Source organism: Perna viridis, chromosome 11, assembly GCF_037379345.1.
Source record: "Perna viridis isolate PV_CMFRI_1.1 ecotype Kerala chromosome 11, ASM3737934v1, whole genome shotgun sequence".
Lineage (NCBI taxonomy): Eukaryota > Metazoa > Mollusca > Bivalvia > Mytilida > Mytilidae > Perna > Perna viridis.
In genome coordinates, this window is record NC_142455.1 from 3242943 (window position 1) to 3264337 (window position 21395).

Here is a 21395-nt window from a genome sequence, read left to right on the forward strand (position 1 = left end):
CCTTTGACAAGATAAATGATCACTGAGTCTTGACACAGTGATATATCACTGACAAATGAAGAGGTGAATGATCACTGAACAAAGATGGACATGATTAATGATCATCGACAAATGACAAGGTGAATGATGCTGACTAATGATAAGTTGAATGATCACTGACCAACGATGAGGTGAATGACCACTGACCAAAACAAGGTGAATGATTATGGACAAGTGATGAGGTGAATGATAATTGGCCACTGAAGAAAACATACAGTACTTTTGTATTTTTTCCATGGTAGGTGATCATTCACCTTGTGACTGGTGACGATGTTCTATGACAATGTGAATGATCACTGACCAGTGATAAAATGAATGATATGGTAAATGATCATTCACTTCCTCATTAGTCAGTGATCATTCTCCTCATCATCAGTCAGTGATCATTCATCTCCTCATCAGTCAGTGATCACTTACCTCCTCATTTGTCAGTGATCATTTATCTCCTCATTGGTCAGTGACCATTCACCTCCTCATTGGTCACTGATCTTTTACCTTCTCATTGGTCAATGACCATTTACCTTCCAATTGGTCAGTGATCATTCACCTCCTCATTGGTTAGTGACCTTTGAGTTCCTCATTGGTCAGTGATCATTTACCTCCTCATTGGTCAGTGATCATTCACCTTGTCTTAGAACAAGTATTGCTGACCAGTGACAAGGTGAATGATCACTTACTAATTATTAAACGAATGATCACTGATTAATAATTAGGTGAATGATTCACCTTGTCATTGGTCAGTGATCATTCACCTTGTCATAGGACAAGATTACTGACCAGTGACAAAATGAATGACCACTAACCATATAAAAATTCCAGAAGTTCTGTATTATTTCTTACACATTAGATAGGATACATGAGCAAAACAGTACTTCATTCAATTAAAACACCAAAGATAAACAATAAATTTTAAACAGACTGAGTTGAAATTGCCTGATTATTTATTTTATTATATACTTTAAACTTTGTTTCAGGATTTTATGCCGGCAATAATGGTGTTTGCATTGTCTGGATATAGAACAGTGCATTAAAGTCAACTTTAACCTTGCCAATGATCACTTATAATATGTTCAAAATTTAAAGCAAAGACACAGTCATAAGGATGTCGCTGTCAGAAGAAGAGGCAGATTTTCTCAAACTGGTCATTTTGGAGATAAAAGTAGCACCGCAAGCTGTCAGACATTTGTTTAATCAGAGATTTCCTCCTCCAAGTCTAGCATCTATCCTTCAGACTAATTTGGTTAACCTAAATCAACTCAAAAGTTCAAGGAGACTCAACGCAGCCCAATGGGATTTACTGTTTCCTCCATCAGGTAGAAATTCAAAAGTAGATTTGAGTAGCAGTTTTTCTTTAAATCAGCCAGATGACGATTCATGCATATCAAAAACCCACAGAATTCAGTATTATTTCTTTATCAGATACAGTTACTGAACAAGTAACCAGTTTAAATTTTTCATTTGGTTGTTGCACTTTTAATATAAATTTATATAGATTGTACATGAAATTGGTATCTTGTAAGAGTTATCTTTCTTGAATTGGATTTGATTGAGTTGATTTTAGTGGTTGATCATTTTCTAAAAACTGTAGATCTGCAGAAATGATTATCGTTATGTGAAAGTATAGGTACAATTAAAAAACATCTTTTGTTTGATGGGTTTTCTACACCATGAATCACTTTACCATTGGCAGCGACTGAATTTTATGTGGACTGTTATTTAAGTTTAAGGTAAACTAATGAATGACATTTTTGTCTTGTATTTGTCACTTTCATTGTCATCATTTAATGTCCGTTAGTTGTTTCTTAGGGGATCCTGCACAAACTCATTGTTTAAAATTTTATATAATAAAAAAACATGGCTACTGTTACTTTAAATAGAACATACATGTAGGGGTAAAAAATACATTTTTTATTCAAATACATGTAACTGAAAAAAAGTTGAATTTAGCAAAATTTAACTCAGATAATATTGTTAACCACCAGAAGACAGATGTATGCCAAAACATTCAAGATGATCCGTTGCCTGATGTAGGAGTTATGACCCTTGAAACAGAATTTTTTTGTTGTTTTTCATGTGAACAACTTTGAAAATCTTCTCCTCTAAAACCATTCAGCAAAATTTAATGCAAGTTGACATAATGTTCCTTAGGGTATCCTGCACAAACTGATTACAGCATTCATCAATATATGCTTTTTTTGTCAATTTTTGGTTCAACATGGAAACAAATCATGATACATTTACTTACTTATAATTAGTTAACAAGGCATGGTTTGCTAGGGAAGCGATTCAGGCTCTTTGAGGGCCTTTTATTTATAAGTATTTTTACACTAAAAGATATTTTGCTTTTAGTATTGAAACTAAATGCTATGTTAAAGACAATTCCCAAGTCATTTGAATGGCAGATGAGGATCTATTATCATGGAATCACAGAGTCACATGACAAAACTTACATACTCTCTTCCATAGCACTAAAATATTTTGTGTTTGACTTGTTGTCATGACAACATAAAGATATTTTAAGATAGCTAAAATTTTAAAAATCATAGGAAGTACCCCTGTTGCAAGGATTTATAATGGCTTCCACCATAAAAAATTAGATAAAGTCTGAAAAAAACGAAAATGATAATATCCTCCCCTTTTATTGCACATGTGTTTTCATCTGCCAATCTGTTGATTTGTGTACATATTATCTAAGCACATTGCTGGCTGTTAATGTATGATGGCAAATATGGTGAGATGTCATATTGGATATACCTTGGCAGTTTCATAAAAAATGTCAAACTGAGATTTTCCTCAAAACCTTCCTAACTCAAACTTCAACCACTCAGATCATGCAAATTGAAGATTTCAGAAAAACTCAAGGATTTTAGGAAAATCTCAGTTTGAGAATTCTTTATATATGAAACTGGCCCTGATCCCCTGAAAATAAAACCTGCTACATGATATGGATCTTCAGAGTTGGTCACTAGACTCCCCACATTTCTCCACAGTGACAACATTAACTTCATTAAACGTGTTACATGATATGGATCTTCAGAGTTGGTCACTAGACTCCCCACATTTCTCCACAGTGACAACATTAACTTCATTAAACGTGTTACATGATATGGATCTTCAGAGTTGGTCACTAGACTCCCCACATTTCTCCACAGTGACAACATTAACTTCATTAAACGTGTTACATGATATGGATCTTCAGAGTTGGTCACTAGACTCCCCACATTTCTCCACAGTGACAACATTAACTTCATTAAACGTGTTACATGATATGGATCTTCAGAGTTGGTCACTAGACTCCCCACATTTCTCCACAGTGACAACATTAACTTCATTTGATTGTTTTTATGTTTACTGAGATGCAGATTCTTAAATTTTATAACTTTGTAGTGATTTTGTTCCCTTTAAATGTTAAAATAGTCCATTTTGATAAAACGAAAATAACATTGTCAGATTAATTGGTAATTGACATGTATGGATATGATTTAAGAAGTTTTGCCAGCTAGGACTTAATTAAAACAAAGATCTGTTCTTGTGCTTAAGAGATTAAAATTGAGTTATTTTACAGGGAATGCTTCATGTTCTTCGACATATGATGTAACACTGCTGATTTGCTTGCTACGGAATATTGTACAGCCTGGATCAAGATCTCCATGCGTACTAAAACCGCCAACAGGGTTTGACCAGCTACCACCAAATACTGATTTATCTGAAGGAGCTGACCTTGCAAGAATCAAACACTACAGAAACTATTTAGCTCACCATAAAGAGGGCAAGATAGCTAGATCTGATTTCAACTTGGCATGGACAGATTTATCTGGGGTAATGTTTATTAAGTAGCACTCCAGATAAGAATCATGCAAAATATGATTCGAAAGCCTACACATTTTTATTTTTGATATTTTCATACCTGCCAACTTTTGAAAAAAGATCTCACTAAAGAGTGGGAGCACGGACTGTGTGCATCAATAAGGTAAGCATCCTCAGCTTAGAAATAACCGCCGAGTTGCTCATGAAAAGTTTGCCAGTCCTTATTTTTTGGTGGATTCCTCCAAACCTAATTAAAATTCTGAAGTTTTAATTATAGCAAAAGAATAAGAAAACTTTTATTAGTCCCTTACCGGCAGTAGCTGAAGGGGATTTTAGTTTTGCAATCCGTCTGGTGGTCATTCTGTTTGTCTGTCAGTCTGGAAAAAAATTGGAAGTTTTCCTAAGTTTTTTTTTTTTGCTCACCTGGCTGTAGGCCATGTGAGCTATTGCCATCACTTGTCGTCTTCATCCTCGTTAACAATTTCTTCGAACATCTTCTCTGAAACTAGTGAATTGATTTGGATGAAACTTAATATGATTGTTCCTTAGAGTATCCTGCAAAAAATGACTATTTGGATTTTTTTATCTGTTAAAAAATGTGGCTGCTGTTACTAAAAATAGAATATAGGGGTCAGACAGCAGTTTTGTGCATATATCTCCAAAACTGTTAGGTTTAACAAAATTTTGAGTATAGTAAAAATGTTTACCATGATGAGATCGATCTGTGATGTAATTTTGGTGAAGATCCATTGACCCATGTTGGAGTTATTGCCCTTTTTGGAAGTTCTTTTGCAGTTTTTGATGATATTACTTTCAAAAATCTTTTCCTTAGAACCTGCTAAACATAATTTAATGAAAGTTGGTATTACTATTTCTCAGTGTATCCAACACAAAGTTTGGATTTTTGATTGACAAAAAGACATGGCTGATGTCACTAAAAATAGAACAAAAGGGTCGAAGTATAGTTTTTTGCAAATAATTCAAAAGCAGTGGAATTTATCAAAATTCTGATGGAGAGTAATATTGTTCACCATCAGAAGACAAACCTTTGCCAAGATTTTCAAAATGATTTGTTGCCTGTTGTAGGATTTATGACCCCTGAAACCGATTTTTAATCGTTTTAATGTGCACGACTCTCTGAAACAAGTTTTAACTAAAATTAATAAAAGATGGATACTTTTTTAGGTTTTTGTCCACAAACTGATCATATATAATTTTTCATCAGTCAAAAAAAACATGGACGTTGTTACTAAAAATAGTACAGAGGGGTCAGAATGCTTTCCTTGCTATTAATATATAATGACAATGAAAGCTACCCATAAAATAAAATTTGGAGTTGACAGGCAGTATTGAAATTATTTTTTAAGCCGCCATTGTAAAAATGCCTGTCATTTTACAACCATTTTCACCAGTTGCTCAGATTCCATCTTCAGGAAACTAGGTGTTTTAAGTTGAATGGTGATGGTGAAAGATTGTTCTTGGTGACCCACTTCCCACTAATCTTTAAACTTGCTTTGATTTCAATGATAATTGGTTTATATAGTAAATATGGTCTCCTGATAAGAATGGTAATGGTGAAAATTGTTGATGGCCATGGTTTAACTTCATTTTATGTTCTTCTTCGGCAAATCTATACTGGGCTAATGCCTGGTGGAGTATTTTTTTCCAGAGATTCTAAAAACACTTTCAAGGCATTTCCAACATTTTATAGTGCCTTAGGTACTCTTTTACAGATTCATCAATATATGCTCTTTTTCAGCAATTGTTTTGTCAAACATGGTAATAAAGCATGATACCTTTACTTACTTAGGTCTCACTAACCACTTCTAAGGTTTCCATTACTTAACATGTTAAACAAATTATTTTCAATGTTTCACTGTGAATTCCCTGGACAAATGACATCTTATAGTTACAAACCATTGAGAAGCTTGGAAAATAGGGCTTTCAAAATCATTATGCCACTGGTACGATGATTGTAGAAATTCTTCACAAAATTTACTTGAATAAATAAAACTGAAAATCCACATTTTTATATTTTCTGCTAATTGACAGCATGGAGGCAAATTACTCACACATGTAAACAATATTCATGCACTTTTGTAGTAAATTACAAATATGGTTTTAAAGTACACATTCTCAGTTTTATTTTGACCACTTTTGATCAGAATACACACAAATAATGCACTTCCAATGCATAGATATGGAACGCCTAAACTGTCTGATGAGATACACATTTGTTTACGTGTTGTCAACTTTATATTACTTGCTGTGGTTTTATAATTACATGTGGTCATTTTGTATTTACGTTATATAGGAACATCTTTACATTATGTTGTTTTGTCTTTATGTTCTGCCATTTCGTCTTACATTCGGTCATTTCGTCTTTACGTTCTGAAATTGTAAGAATTATGGGTAGTTTTTTTTATCCAAAAATATGGAGCACAAGCTATGAACAACAAAATATTTTGTCAGGAGTTGTAATGGTACAGACGGCTATTTTTGATGAAATATCAAAGAGTTCGATAAATGCACTCTATATTTTCTACATAAAAATGTCTCAGGAAATTAACTATTTTAATACAATTCGGCTAGATTTTCAAATTTTGTGTTATTTACCTCAACAATGTTAGTGCAACACATGCATTAACAACATTGAAACTTTGTTTTTCATGAAAGGCACATATTCAGTTAGTAAATTATGCAATTTTCAAATTTATTTGAAATACTAAGTTTTTGGGGCTGATTTTTATATTTTCTGAACATACTCCTTTCTTTTTAATCTATTAAGCCATGTTGGAGTTATTGCCCTTTTCCAACATTTTTTTTTCTATTTTTTATGTTATTTCTTTCAAAAATCTTCTCCTCTGACACTGCATGACCGATTGGAACCAAACTTGGTGTGAATGTTCCTTGGGGTATCCTGCATAGATTTGAAGTGGGGTTTTTTGATCTGTCGAAAAACATGGCCACTGTTACTTAAAATAGAACATATGGATCAGACAGTGGTTTTTCGCATAGATTTCCAAAACCATTAGGTTTAGCCAAATTTTTTCAATAGCTGAAATGATCCTTATTTTTAGGACTACAAAAGTCTTCAGGCATAAAATTGGTCAGACGCTTTCTTATAAGAGTTATTGCCCTTGACAGGAAAATGAAAGGTTTTTTTTTACAGTTTTGAAAACTATGATAGATTTAGACTTTCATTTACTGAAATGATCCTTATGATAAGTCCTATCACAGTTTTCTTGAGTCAAGATTGTTGGACAGCTTCTTATTTAACTTATTGCCCTTGAAAGGCAAAATTCAACCAGGTGAGCGATTCAGGCTCCTGGGAGCCTCTTGTTCTAAATACTTGCAGGTATTGAGCTGATTTTTGGTAAATAAGTCTACCTTGATGAGTTTCAGATCAAGCTTACATTTTCTTTTGCTTTGCTGATTTTTTCCGAAGTTACCAACTTACATTTTTTTGCGCTATGCTAAAATATCAATTTTACACACCTTTTTCTAAAGACTTGAGATATTGAGTTGTTTTTTGACAGATCAATCAACCATTATTTGAAACCTAATCTGTCCAATTGTTTGTGCATAAAACTTTGCAAATCTGCATCTGTTAAATTGTTTCAACATCTTTCTTGTCACTGTCCATATCCCTTCTTCTGTTCAAAATCAAGGTCATTTCTTCAGTTTGTCATTTATACTTGATGATCCAAGGTAGTATTTGTGTCAGTGATGTAAACAGCTGGCAGGGGACTATGTATTGTTTTGCAATACTCTCAGCATGCTTGTTGTTTCTCTCTTTTATCAACATTTTTTTTTTTTGAACTTTTAAATTGTCAATTTATGTATTGACATACAAAACCCGTTGTTTTTCCCAAAACATTTTTTTTTCACAAGACCACAGACTAGAAAGATGTTAAGTAAAAAATTTGCTGTTACAAAATTTAGTTATCCAAAATATGAACTAATTATTTTTTTTTTACAAAAAAATTGTTTTTACATACAAATCTTCCACATGAGACATTGTCAGTGGGAAGAATCTCCTACATTTGTCAGTATCAGTGGGAAGAATCTCCTACATGTGTCAGTGTCAGTGGGAAGAATCTCCTACATGTGTAAGTGTCAGTTGGAAGAATCTCCCACATGAGACAGTGTCAGTTGGAAGAACCTCCTATATGTGTCAGTGTCAGTGGGAAGAATCTCCTACATGTGTCAGTGTCAGTTGGAAGAATCTCCCACATGAGACAGTGTCAGTGGGAAGAATCTCTTACATGTGTCAGTGTCAGTGGGAAGAATCTCCTGAATGTGTCAGTGTCAGTTGGAAGAATCTCCAACATGAGACAGTGTCAGTGGGAAGAACCTCCTATATGTGTCAGTGTCAGTGGGAAGAATCTCCTACATGTGTCAGTGTCAGTTGGAAGAATCTCCTACATGTGTCAGTGTCAGTGGGAAGAATCTCCTATATGAATTGTTCCAAAGGTTTACAAGAATAAAAAAAACCTCCAGTGCTACATTATAACAGAACTTTGATTTCTTAAATTACGGACATTGGACTTTGCAAATTTTGTAAAATGTACTGTAAGTGTTCTTTTAAATGCTTGCAGATTTTAAGCTGATTTTTCGTATGTAATTCAAGTTTGTGTTTCATTCTACTCTGCTGAGAATTTACTGAAATAGTAGGTCTTGTTTGTCACAAAAATAACACTTTTTTTCACTTTTTTCTCTATACCCTGGTACTTTGAGATATTGAACTGATTTTGGGTATGTGAGTCTACAATATACCATGATCAGTTGAGAATTTCTATGAATTAAGGCGTTTTGAACTTTCTTTTTTTCAAATACTTTTTATTTGAGAGTCCAATGTGTGGATGCATGAGGTACGTTAGTGCACTCACGAAGATTCTTTAATTAGTAATGGCCAATATGTCATTATATTGGCCTTGTTGTGTGATGTGATAAAACAAGCAAATAGTACTTTTTGTGCCTTCAAAATTATGTAAGAACCACACAAACCAGAACTAATCAGAAATGATATTACATCAAGGACTAATCACAAATGATGTTACATCAAGGAAATGTTACATTTTCTTCTCCATTCTATTACAGGCAATATCAAGACTAGGTGCTGGTAACTACAACCAAGAATGTTCTGATTTGAGAGTAGCCTCCCTTGATGGGTCAGACAAAGAAGTTTATAGGGAAGTCCTTAAAACACAGTCAGAACTTGAAAGTCTTCGAAAGGAAGTAAGAGGTATAAAGGAAGATAACAGTAGAAGTGCTTCTTTATGTCCCCTTTTTAGTTCACCATGAATTAGTTTATACCATCATTTTGCATCTGTTGTCCATTTGTCTGTTGTATGTTGTCCTTAAACTTTTCACATTTTTCTCAACTTAATGAAAATTCCTTGACCAATTAAAACCAAACTTGGCAGGGCATCTTCAAATAATACGTTTTAGTTCCATTTCATCAAATGGTATGGATGCCAGAGGCTATCTTAGCCTATAATTTTTAATGATCACCTCCTCGGAAACCAAATGTGTCATTTCTTTCATAATGTGTTGACCTCATTGCTCTCTAGCTATAAATGATCTAATTTTGTGGAAGACAAATAGTTGGCACAGAGTCGTAATAATTTGTCTGAGTGGGGTAACGTGTACCTGAGGTCTGTTGCATGTGCGAGGTAGCACAATAAAACTCCGGCTCAGCGCCTCAAACTAGTGCAAGGCAGTATCTGTTGGGTTGGTCAATCATTCTTATTCTGAAATACATGAAATTGTAATCTGCCTTAGGACATTAAATTATAATCAATCTATCAATCAAATTGTCCTAAAAAATGATAACAACTGATAGATTACAATAATAGAATTGATAATTACTGTAGAGAAAAGAAGTTTTTTATGTTTAATAAATAAAAATCTATTATAGAAGGACTTTTACTGATTTTTTGTGCTGATATCAAAGGTTTCTATTTTATTAATTTAACACAATGGGCTGTTTGTCTGTCATTGGTCTATCTGTCTGTCCACAACAATTGACAAGATTGTTATAAAACTTGGTGGAGTGTTACAATACCATATTTGGATGTCCATGTTGTCAGAAATTTATATTTGGGCAAAAATTGTAGAATTGAAGGCTGATGGATGTAGGTGTTTTTCAGTAAAACTTGGTCTCACATGTTGTCTGCAACTCCTTCTCAACACTTGATAGAGGGTTCAATTACCATATTTGGATGTGCATTGGGTGAAAATAGTAGAAATGACAGTTTTTGGTCTTTGGTGTTTTTAAGCAAAATTTGGTCTGATGTGTTGTCAGCAACTCCTCCTCAATGAATTGCAGGATTGTAATGAAACTCAATAGATTGTTAGATTACCATTTTGTGGTTTGCATTTTGTCAGGAATTTATGTTTACAATAAATTTGCAGTTATATTCTATAATTATGCTGTCAACAAATGAAAGCATAGTACTTACTTCTGTTTTGGAGTTGAGTGTTTTAGAATGGCAGTGAAATTTGGTGTCAAAAGTGCTCAGCCTAATAGGATAAAAATAAATCGTGTATCCACATTGGTCATCAAATGTACAAGATTCAACAGGCTGAGGGGGTATTAGTGCCATTAGGGGGGAATGTCTAGTATTGAAAGGAGAGGGGTAGTCCAGGTGGGTTCCATGCTGTTATTTGTTCATTATTGTTCCTAGGATTTATGCAACATGATTAACAAATATAATGGCTTTTAGCTATTTTAATGCAAATTCACATGGAAACAATGTTAACACAAAAAAAAAGAACTCATAGTCACATGTATGAAAAGTAAGGCAGGGTTGCTGTTCCTATAAATTTGTGTCATTTGGAATTAGACAACTTTAAAATTGGACTTGCTCACCCCATAATATGTGCTTCTTAAAATAGTGAAATCAATATTTTAGGATTGTATATCTTAAAACTTCAATACAACCCCTTTATGAATGATAGGACTTAAAGTATTACTCCAGATGAATCAAGTAAAATGTGATTCATGGTTGGAAAACCAACATATTTTATTATTGATACTTTGTTTTAGATGTTGTTTTAAGTAGAAAGTAGCATGTAGCTTGGTATGACTTTTCTCGTCCTTCATTGAAGACCAATGGATGGCCTTGGGTTGATATTTCCATCCCAGTGGAGTTGTTGTCTCTTTGACATATACACCATACATATTCACATTATATTTCATATAATCCTTGTTCTAAGGAGACAAAAAATATATAGAATGTAATGTAGACTTCAAAATTAACTCCGCAAATGACACAGAAATAAAGTAGAAACTGTTGAATTTTTAGCATGAATAATTTCCTAAGAACTGATAGATTGGAATGAATAATTATACATTTCATCATAAAGATCCATAAGTCAACTTAATAACAAACAAAAAAATGTGTGACTTTTTTTCTTTTTTTTTAGGGGGGGGGGGGTTATATCACATATGATACAAACACTTAAGGATCAATTTCTCTATTTTCAGAGAGATTAGCTGATAGTATTCCAGAGCATATGAAAGGTAAGAGGAATCTGTAGAGTGAATCAATGAAAAATTGAAATTTTAAATAAGGTGTTAAATGAATAAAAAAACAAACAAAACTGTTGCTACGCAACATTGAAATGAAGGGAATGATAACACAGACATGAGAGACAAGACAACACTGAAATGATAAACAAGACTATATTACCATGAAGGACAAGCAATATTGTCATGAGAAACAAGACAACATTGACATGAGAGACAAGACAACATTGACATGACAGACAAGACAACATTGACATGAGAGACAAGACAACATTGACATGAGGAACAAGACAACATTGACATGAGAGACAAGACAACATTGACATGAGGGACAAGACTACATTGACATGGGAACAAGACAACATTGACATGAGAAACAAGACAACATTGACATGAGAGACAAGACAACATTGACATGAGGGACAAGACTACATTGACATGAGAGACAGCAACATTGACATGAGAGACAAGACTACATTGACATAGGGGACAAGACTACATTGAGATGAGAGACAAGACAACATTGACATGGGGGACAAGACTACATTGACATGACGGACAAGACAACATTGACATGAGAAACAAGACAACATTGACATGAGGGACAAGACTACATTGACATGAGGAACAAGACAACATTGACATGAGAGACAAGACAACCTTGACACAAGGGAGGAGACAACATTGACATGAGAGACAAGACAACATTGACATGGGGAACAAGACTATATTGACACAAGAGAGGAGACAACATTGACATGAGGGACAAGACAACATTGACATGGGGAACAAGACTATATTGACATGAAGGACAAGACAACATTGACATGAGGGACAAGACAACATTGACATGAGGGACAAGACTACATTGACATGAGAGACAAGACTATATTGACATGAGGGACAAGACAACATTGACATGAGGGACAAGACAACATTGACATGGGGGACAAGACAACATTGTTTGTTTGTTTGTTGGGGTTTAACGTCCGAGCAGCAATATTTCAGCTATATTCAGAAAAAAGACAACATTGACATGAGGGACAAGACTACATTGACATGAGGAACAAGACAACATTGACATGAGAAACAAGACAACATTGACATGAGAGACAAGACAACATTGACATGAGGGACAAGACTACATTGACATGAGAGACAGCAACATTGACATGAGAGACAAGACTACATTGACATGGGGGACAAGACTACATTGAGATGAGAGACAAGACAACATTGACATGGGGGACAAGACAGTATTGACATGAGGGACAAGACAACATTGACATGGGCGACAAGACAACATTGTTTGTTTGTTTGTTGGGGTTTAACGTCCGAGCAGCAATATTTCAGCTATATTCAGACAAAAGACAACATTGACATGAGGGACAAGACTACATTGACATGAGGGACAAGACTACATTGACATGAGGAACAAGACAACATTGACATGAGAGACAAGACTACATTGACATGAGGAACAAGACAACATTGACATGAGGAAAAAGACAACATTGACATGCGAGACAAGACAACATTGACATGAGGGACAAGACAACGTTGACATGAGGGACAAGACTACATTGACATGGGGGACAAGACAACATTGACACGCGAGACAAGACAACATTGACATGGGGGACAAGACAACATTGACATGAGGGACAAGACTACATTGACATGGGGGACAAGACAACATTGACATGAGGGACAAGACTATATTGACATGAGGGACAAGACAACATTGACATGAGGGACAAGACTATATTGACATGAGGGACAAGACAGTATTGACATGAGGGACAAGACAACATTGACATGAGAGACAAGACTATATTGACATGAGGGACAAGACTACATTGACATGAGAAACAAGACAACATTGACATGAGGAAGAAGACAAGACAACGTTGACATGGGGGACAAGACTACATTGACATGAGGGACAAGACTACATTGACATGAGAGACAAGACAACATTGACATGAGGGACAAGACTACATTTTACATGGGGAACAAGACAACATTGACATTAGAAACAAGACAACGTTGACATGAGAGACAAGACAGTATTGATATGAGAGACAAAACAACATGGATAGGAGGAACAAGGCAACATTGACATGAGAGACAAGACAATATTGACATGAGGGACAAGACTACATTGACATGAGGGACAATGCAACATTGACATGAGAGACAAGACAACATGGACATGAGAGACAAGACAACATGGACATGAGAGACAAGACAACATGGACAGGAAGAACAAGGCAACATTGACATGAGAGACAAGGCAACATTGAAAACAGGGACAGGACGCTATTGACATGAGAAACAAGACAGCATTGACATGAGAGACTAGACAACATTGTCAGGAGGAACAAGACAGCATTGACAGGAGGGACAAGACTACAGTAAAAAGAGAGACAAGACAATATTTACATGAGGAACAAAACAAAATTGAAAACAGGGACAAGACAACATTGACAGGACGGGTGAGACAACATTGGCAACAGGGAGAAGACAATATTGAAATTAGTGTCAAGACAAGATTGACATGAGAGACATGACAGCATTGACAGGCATGGCAAGACAACATTGAAATGAGGAAGAAAACAACATTGACGAGAGACAAGACCAGATTGACATCAAGGGATAGACAACATTTACATTATGGACAAGGCAACATTGACATGAAGGATAAGACATAATTGACATGAGGGACAAGACAACATTGACAAGAAAGACTAGACAAAATCGACATAAAGTACAGGACACCATTGACATGAGGGACAAAATTTAGAGACAAGGCTTATTGACTTGAGTGGCAAGTCAACATTGACATTAGAGACAAGACAGAATTGACAGGCATTGGAGGTCAACATTGACATGAGGGTAAAGACCATATTGACAAAAAGGAAAAGAAAACATTAACAAGAGGGCAACACAACATTGACATGACAGACAAGACAACATTGACATAAGGCACAACACAATATTGACACAAGGGACAAGACAGCTTTGACATGAGAGACAGTATACCAATGACAAGATGGATGAGACAAACTTGACATGATAAACAAGCCATGAAGGGCAAGATAATATTGACATAAAAGACAAGCAAAATTGACATAAAGGAGAAGGTAACACATAGGACAAGACAATATTGACATAATGTACAGGACAACATTGACATAAGGGAGAAGACAACATTAGCATAAGGGAAAAGACAATATTGACATAAGGCGCAAGGCAATATTGGTATGAGTGACATGGTAACAATGACATGAGCTAGAAGACATCATTGACAAGGTGTGGGACAAATTGATGTTAGAGACAAATCAAGGGTTGGGACAAAATTGATGTTAGAGACAAGACAACATTGACAGGAATAGAAAGTCAACATTGACACAAGGGACAAGACAATATTGAAAAAAGGGACAAGACAGTTTTGACAAGGACAAGACATCATAAACTGGATGGTCAAAACAATATAGACATTAGAAACAAGACATTTGACAGGAAGGGGAAGACATATTGACATGAGGGACAAGAAAACATTGAATTTAGTGACAGGACTAATTGTGACATTAGAGATAAGACAACATTGACTTGAGAGACAAGACAAAATTGACAGACATGAGAAGCCAACATTGACATGATGGTTATGACAATATTGACAAGAGGGACAACATAATATTAACAAAAGGGAAAAGACATTATTGACAAGAAGGACAAGTCTACTTGAACAAGTGGGCAAGACAGCATTGACATGATGGACAAGGCATCATTGACATGAGAGACAGTATACCAATGTCAAGATGGACGAGACTAACTTGACATGATAAATAAGACAGCATTCATATGACGGACAAGGCAACATTGACATGAGAGACAAGACACCATTGACATGAGGGACAAGACAACATTGACATGAGAGACAAGGCAACATTATCATGAGGGACAAGGCAACATTGACATGTGAACAAGACAGTATTGATATGAGAGACAAGACTACATTGACATGGGGGACAAGACTACATTGACATGAGGGACAAGACAACATTGACATGAGGGACAAGACTACATTGACATGAGGGACAAGACAACATTGACATGAGAGACAAGGCAACATCGACATGAGGGACAGCAACATTGACATGCGAACAAGACATTATTGACATGAGGGACAAGACAACATTGACATGAGGGACGAGACATCATTGACATGAGGGACAAGACATCATTGACATGCGAACAAGACACCATTGACATGAGGGACAAGACAACATTGACGTGAGGGACAAGACATCATTGACATGAGGGACAAGACATCATTGACATGCGAACAAGACACCATTGACATGAGGGACAAGACACCATTGACATTAGGGACAAGACAGTATTGACACGAGGGACAAGACAACATTGACATTAGGGACAAGACAGTATTGACATGAGAGACAAGGCAACATTGACATGAAGGACAAGACAACATTGACATGAGGGACGAGAAACCATTTACATCAGGGACAATAGAAAATGGAACAGATACGGTGAAACACAACAAATGTACCATTGTATAACACCTATAAATAAGTCAATACTTACAGAGATCATCAAAAGGTTTTCAATAAGTATAAGAGTAATCAAAGGAACCAAGGTTATAGCGGTAATTAAAAGAATGTATTCCAGGGTCAAAGACCAGATATGGAAAACAGACATACACAACAAAGAACATAAAGTAACTAAAATCATACATACAAAGTAACAAAAGCAAATGAGCAACTCACCCTTAAGTAAGCTCTAAAAGACATTACAATGGGACAGTCTGGGTCTAATTGCAATATAAGGACCAGTGGGTCAGCACAAAAAGTTAAATGGATCTCAGATTTGCTTCAGTCCGTATTATTTTTGGGGGAGCAACCAACCAGTCCATATTTTGCCATATGGCCCTGATCATCATGAACTATTTGCTAAATACCTTACTGCAGTTTCAAGGAGAAGTTTACAATTTTAACACATTAGGCAACTTGACAGTGATTCAGTTACCTATACCTTATCTCCTTAACACATTAACCTTATTTGAATTTTCAATTTTCAGATAAGTATGCCAGTCATATTGAAGAATGGGAGAAAGATGAAGGAACATTTACTGTAACCAGGGCAACAGATCATGTGGCTAATTTGATTGAAGAGAACAATGTTGTTGTAGTAACTGGTAGTTCTGGTTCAGGGAAGTCATCGATCATACACCATGTGGCACTAAAATTGCACAGAAATAAGGGGTACGATATCATTCCATTCGTAACAAGTGCTGTCGATATCCTAAATTATCGTGATATGAAAAAGAATCAGGTGTTTGTGGTAGATGATATTTGTGGGAAAAATTTCATTGATGAACAAGATTTACAATCATGGAAGAAAGAAAGTGATAGAATTGAGAAACTGTTTCCATCAGAACCAATAAATAAACAAGATTCAGAAAACCTAACAAGAAAAGAAAATCATGGCATGATGAAAATTCTTGTCTCGTGCCGCTTACAAATATCCAAGGATGACAAATTCAAGGCCTTGAAGATTTTCACCAAACAAACGGTAGATTTACAATCAGAAAAACATTGTTTACTTTTAAAGGAAAAACATAAAATGATCAAGAAGTACATAGCTAAAACAGAATCTGATTTGCAGGAAATGGATAAAATGTTTGGGAAGTATTCATACTTCCCCCTGCTCTGTAAGATGTCAAAAGGAAAACAAGTAAAGCAGTTGACTGAACTTTTCTCATCTCCTGTTGAAAGTATAAAGAAGGATATCAAAGACATGATAGAATATAAACATTTGGAGTTCTGTGCCTTGGTCTTATGTGTATTGTTTCCTAAATTAGATGAAAGGTACATAAATCCTAGAACAACACCACAACATGTTAAAGAGAAAGTAGCAGAAATAGTTGCTAATTTTGGAATTGATCTAAAAATAGAACTGGGAAGAAAACAACTTGTTGACACCTTCAATAGACTTGATGGAACATATATCAAGAAAACAGGATCAGTCTACAGTATAGCCCATGACAAACTGTATGATATGGTTGCTGTAACTTGTGGTCAAAAACTTGTAGAACTTTTTATTAATTATTCACCTTCTTCATTCATAGCAGAAGGATTCAGACTTTCCTCAGGTCAAAATCTAGAACAAGATGATTCCTTCCTGTGTTTATCTGAAGATACTGAGAATGTTTACTTTGACAGAATATTCAGAGATCTAAAAGAACAAGATGGAAAGTCCTTCTTTAATAATCAACAGTTGAAAGAAAAAAGATATAAAGACAAAGTGATGGGATATATAAAGGAACACACAGATTCATGTAAACAATTATTCCTTGAGTTGGATGATGAAGGTGTTAAAGATGGTGATTATTACATTAGTACACCAATGATTGAAGCCTCAAAGATTGGTTTTTATGAATTAGTTAAATATCTCATTTCTATAAAATGTAATGTAAACAAAACAGATAGTTATGGAAATTCACCTTTTTACTATTGTTGTGAGAATGGTCGTGTAAATATTGTACAATTGTTACTAGACAGAAATGCTGATGTGTCACAGTGTAGTGGTAGGTTGGGAGAGACTCCACTGTATGTTGCATGTGAAAGGGGTTATACTGATATTGTACAATTGTTACTAGACAGAAATGCTGATGTGTCACAGTGTGGTAGTAGGTGGGGAGAGACTCCACTGTATGTTGCATGTGAGAGGGGTTATACTGATATTGTACAATTGTTACTAGACAGAAATGCTGATGTGTCACAGTGTAGTGGGTGGGGAGAGACTCCACTGTATGTTGCATGTGAAAGGGGTTATACTGATATTGTACAATTGTTACTAGACAGAAATGCTGATGTGTCACAGTGTGGTGGTGGGGAGGGAGATACTCCACTGTATGTTGCATGTCTGGGGGGTCATACTGATATTGTACAATTGTTACTAGACAGAAATGCTGATGTGTCACAGTGTTGTGGTATGTTGGGAGATACTCCACTGTATGTTGCATGTCTGGGGGGTCATACTGATATTGTACAATTGTTACTAGACAGAAATGCTGATGTGTCACAGTGTTGTGGTATGTTGGGAGATACTCCACTGTATGTTGCATGTCTGGGGGGTCATACTGATATTGTACAATTGTTACTAGACAGAAATGCTGATGTGTCACAGTGTAGTGGGTGGGGAGAGACTCCACTGTATGTTGCATGTGAAAGGGGTTATACTGATATTGTACAATTGTTACTAGACAGAAATGCTGATGTGTCACAGTGTGGTGGTGGGGAGGGAGATACTCCACTGTATGTTGCATGTCTGGGGGATCATACTGATATTGTACAATTGTTACTAGACAGAAATGCTGATGTGTCACTCAATGGTGGGTGGGGAAAGACTCCACTGTATGTTGCATGTCGGGGGGGGGGGGGGGGGTGATACTGATATTGTACAATTGTTACTAGACAGAAATGCTGATGTGTCACTCTGTGGTGGGTGGGGAGAGACTCCACTGTATGTTGCATGTTCGGGGGGTCATACTGATATTGTACAATTGTTACTAGACAGAAATGCTGATATGTCACAGTGTAGTGGTATATTGGGATGGACTCCACTGTATGTTGCATGTGTGAGGGGTCATACTGATATTGTACAATTGTTACTAGAGAAAAATGCTGACCCCAGACTGAGGGTTGGGTTGTTGGAGGGTCTCACACCTTTAGATGTAGCAAGTAATGAAACAATTAAAAACCTTCTAATGAGTTACATAAAAGATTGATATTCATTCTTCATGTCTCAATAAACTACACATGATTTATTTATAATGACACTTTATTTCATTTATTTTAAATATTTAATATCACTTGTGGGGTCTTGTTTTAATCAACTTTTTGTGCTGAATCAGAAAATATAATTATTTTTAAGATTTGAGGAAAAAAGTTGTTTTTCTAAATTTTCTAGAATGTTCTGTACAGTGGATGTTTTATATTTTGAGTTGATTTTAGTGATTTATTTTTATATTTTAAGTTTTTGACCCCAGTTGTGGAGTCTTGTTTTATTCAACGCATCGTCCTGCATCAGATAAAAGTGGAATTTTTAAGATTTGAGGAAAAAAGTTGTTTTTCTGAATTTTCTGGAATGTTCTGTTTAGTGGAAGTTTTATATTTTGAGTTGATTTTAGTGATTTATTTTTATATTTTAAGTTTTTGACCCCTGTTGTGGGGTCTTGTTTTACTCAATGCATCATTCTGCATCTTATAAAAGTGGAATTTTTAAGATTTGAGGAAATAAATTGTTTTTCAAATTTTTTTGTCCTTCAAAATTAACAAAAATGAAGCAAGAAGTCTTTCATGGTAATGTTTATTTTTTTTTTATTTTAAATATTTAATATTTATTTATAATGACACTTTATTTCATTTGTTTTAAATATTTAATATCACTTGTGGGGTCTTGTTTTAATCGACTTTTTGTGCTGAATCAGAAAATGTCATTATTTTTATGATTTGAGGAAAAAAGTTGTTTTTCTAAATTTTCTGGAATGTTCTGTACAGTGATTTTTATATCTTAAGTTTTTATTAAATTATTGTAGTTCATATTATTTTGTACATTTTTATCATTTGTTGTAAATATAGATTTTTTAAAAAGAAAATAAAAGATAAATAAACTTTATTTACATTGTACTTAATGATTAAAAGTGACACAAAATGTTGTCAGTAGACTCAGACTTAGATTTCCATTTTTTTTGTTTTTTATTTTTAAGGGGTTTTTTTTTGGAGGGGGGGTTGTTGACCTAATTTTGTTTCCAAAATTGTTAGTCAGTTGTCTTTAAGACACATGAATTAGTAGTCACTGCTTCGAAAACTAAAGAAGGTAGTTACTGCTTCAAAAACATAAAACTTGGTAGTAATTGCTGAACTAGGATATGTTAAGTTGGTAACCATTGCTTGGAAGACAAAAAAATGATAGTCAGTAGCTTGAAGATGTAAAAATTAGTTGGTAGTCAGTGTTAAAATGTGGTTGAAAATTGTCTGTCTGTCAAACTCACTTGAGTCCTAGGACTATATACTAATGAATACATAGAAGAAGCCATATTTATAAAATGATTCACTCTGTCACACAATAAGGGAAACATCGTCACAGTCAGGGGTTATCTTGTCACTAGTTACAATCAGGGGTGATCCTGTCACTAGTCACAGTCAGAGGTGATCTTGTCACTAGTTACAGTCAGGACTGATACTGTCACTAGTCAGTGAAGGTGAACCTGTCACCAGTCATAGTCAGGACTGAACCTGTTGCTAGTCAGTCACAATTTGGGAAACATCGTCACAGTCCGGTGATCCTGTCACTAGTTACTATCAGGAGTAATCCTGTCACTAGTCACAGTCCGGGGTGATCCTGTCACTAGTTACAATCAGGCGTGATCCTGTCACAGTTGGGAGTGATCCTGTCACTAATCACAGTTAGGAGTGAACCTGTCACAAGTCATAGTCAGGAGTGATCCTGTCGCTAGTCACAGTCACAATTTGGGAAACATCGTCACAGTCCGGGGTAATCCTGTCACTAGTTACAATCAGGCGTGATCCTGTCACTAGTCACAGTTAGGAGTATTCCTGTCACTAGTCACAGGAGTGATCCTGTCACTAGTCACAGTTAGGAGTGAACCTGTCACAAATCATAGTCAGGAGTTATCAGGTCAGAATAGTTCCTGTGGTTATCGTGAATAACAAAAAAAAACATGATCACTCGTGCAAAGAACGCATTAAGATTTAATAAGGGGCAGTCGTGATCATATTTTGTTTATTCTCTCTTTTCAATTTAATATCCTATTTAATTTTAAAATTGTGATATAGTTTTCTCGGTGTGTATAGAGTTTTCTGCGACTATAACACCGACTTTCAAGATATGGTTCAGCAATTCACACAGAAGTTACCATCATATATATATTCATTATTTTTGCTGTTAAAGTCGACAG

At 35.3% G+C, this 21395-nt stretch overlaps 1 protein-coding gene across 1 annotated transcript; it reads left to right on the forward strand.

The window, feature by feature from the left end:
* The first annotated feature begins 793 nt into the window (after positions 1-793).
* On the forward strand, positions 794-20092 carry LOC148602344 (uncharacterized). Its single transcript, XM_088553281.1, has 6 exons — positions 794-1352; positions 3605-3858; positions 8950-9094; positions 11342-11377; positions 16491-18828; positions 18860-20092. The coding sequence occupies exons 1-6, from the start codon at positions 1142-1144 to the stop codon at positions 19200-19202; spliced, it is 3327 nt and encodes a 1108-aa protein (XP_088409407.1). The 5' UTR covers positions 794-1141; the 3' UTR covers positions 19203-20092.
* Positions 20093-21395: the final 1303 nt, after the last annotated feature.

Coding starts and splice junctions, on each gene's coding strand:
- LOC148602344 (XM_088553281.1), top strand. CDS start 1,142: ATGTCGCTGTCAGAAGAAGAGGCAGATTTTCTCAAACTGGTCATTTTG. Junction 9,095..11,341: donor TCTTCGAAAGGAAGTAAGAG/GTATAAAGGAAG, acceptor CTCTATTTTCAG/AGAGATTAGCTGATAGTATT. Junction 11,378..16,490: donor TATTCCAGAGCATATGAAAG/GTAAGAGGAATC, acceptor TTCAATTTTCAG/ATAAGTATGCCAGTCATATT.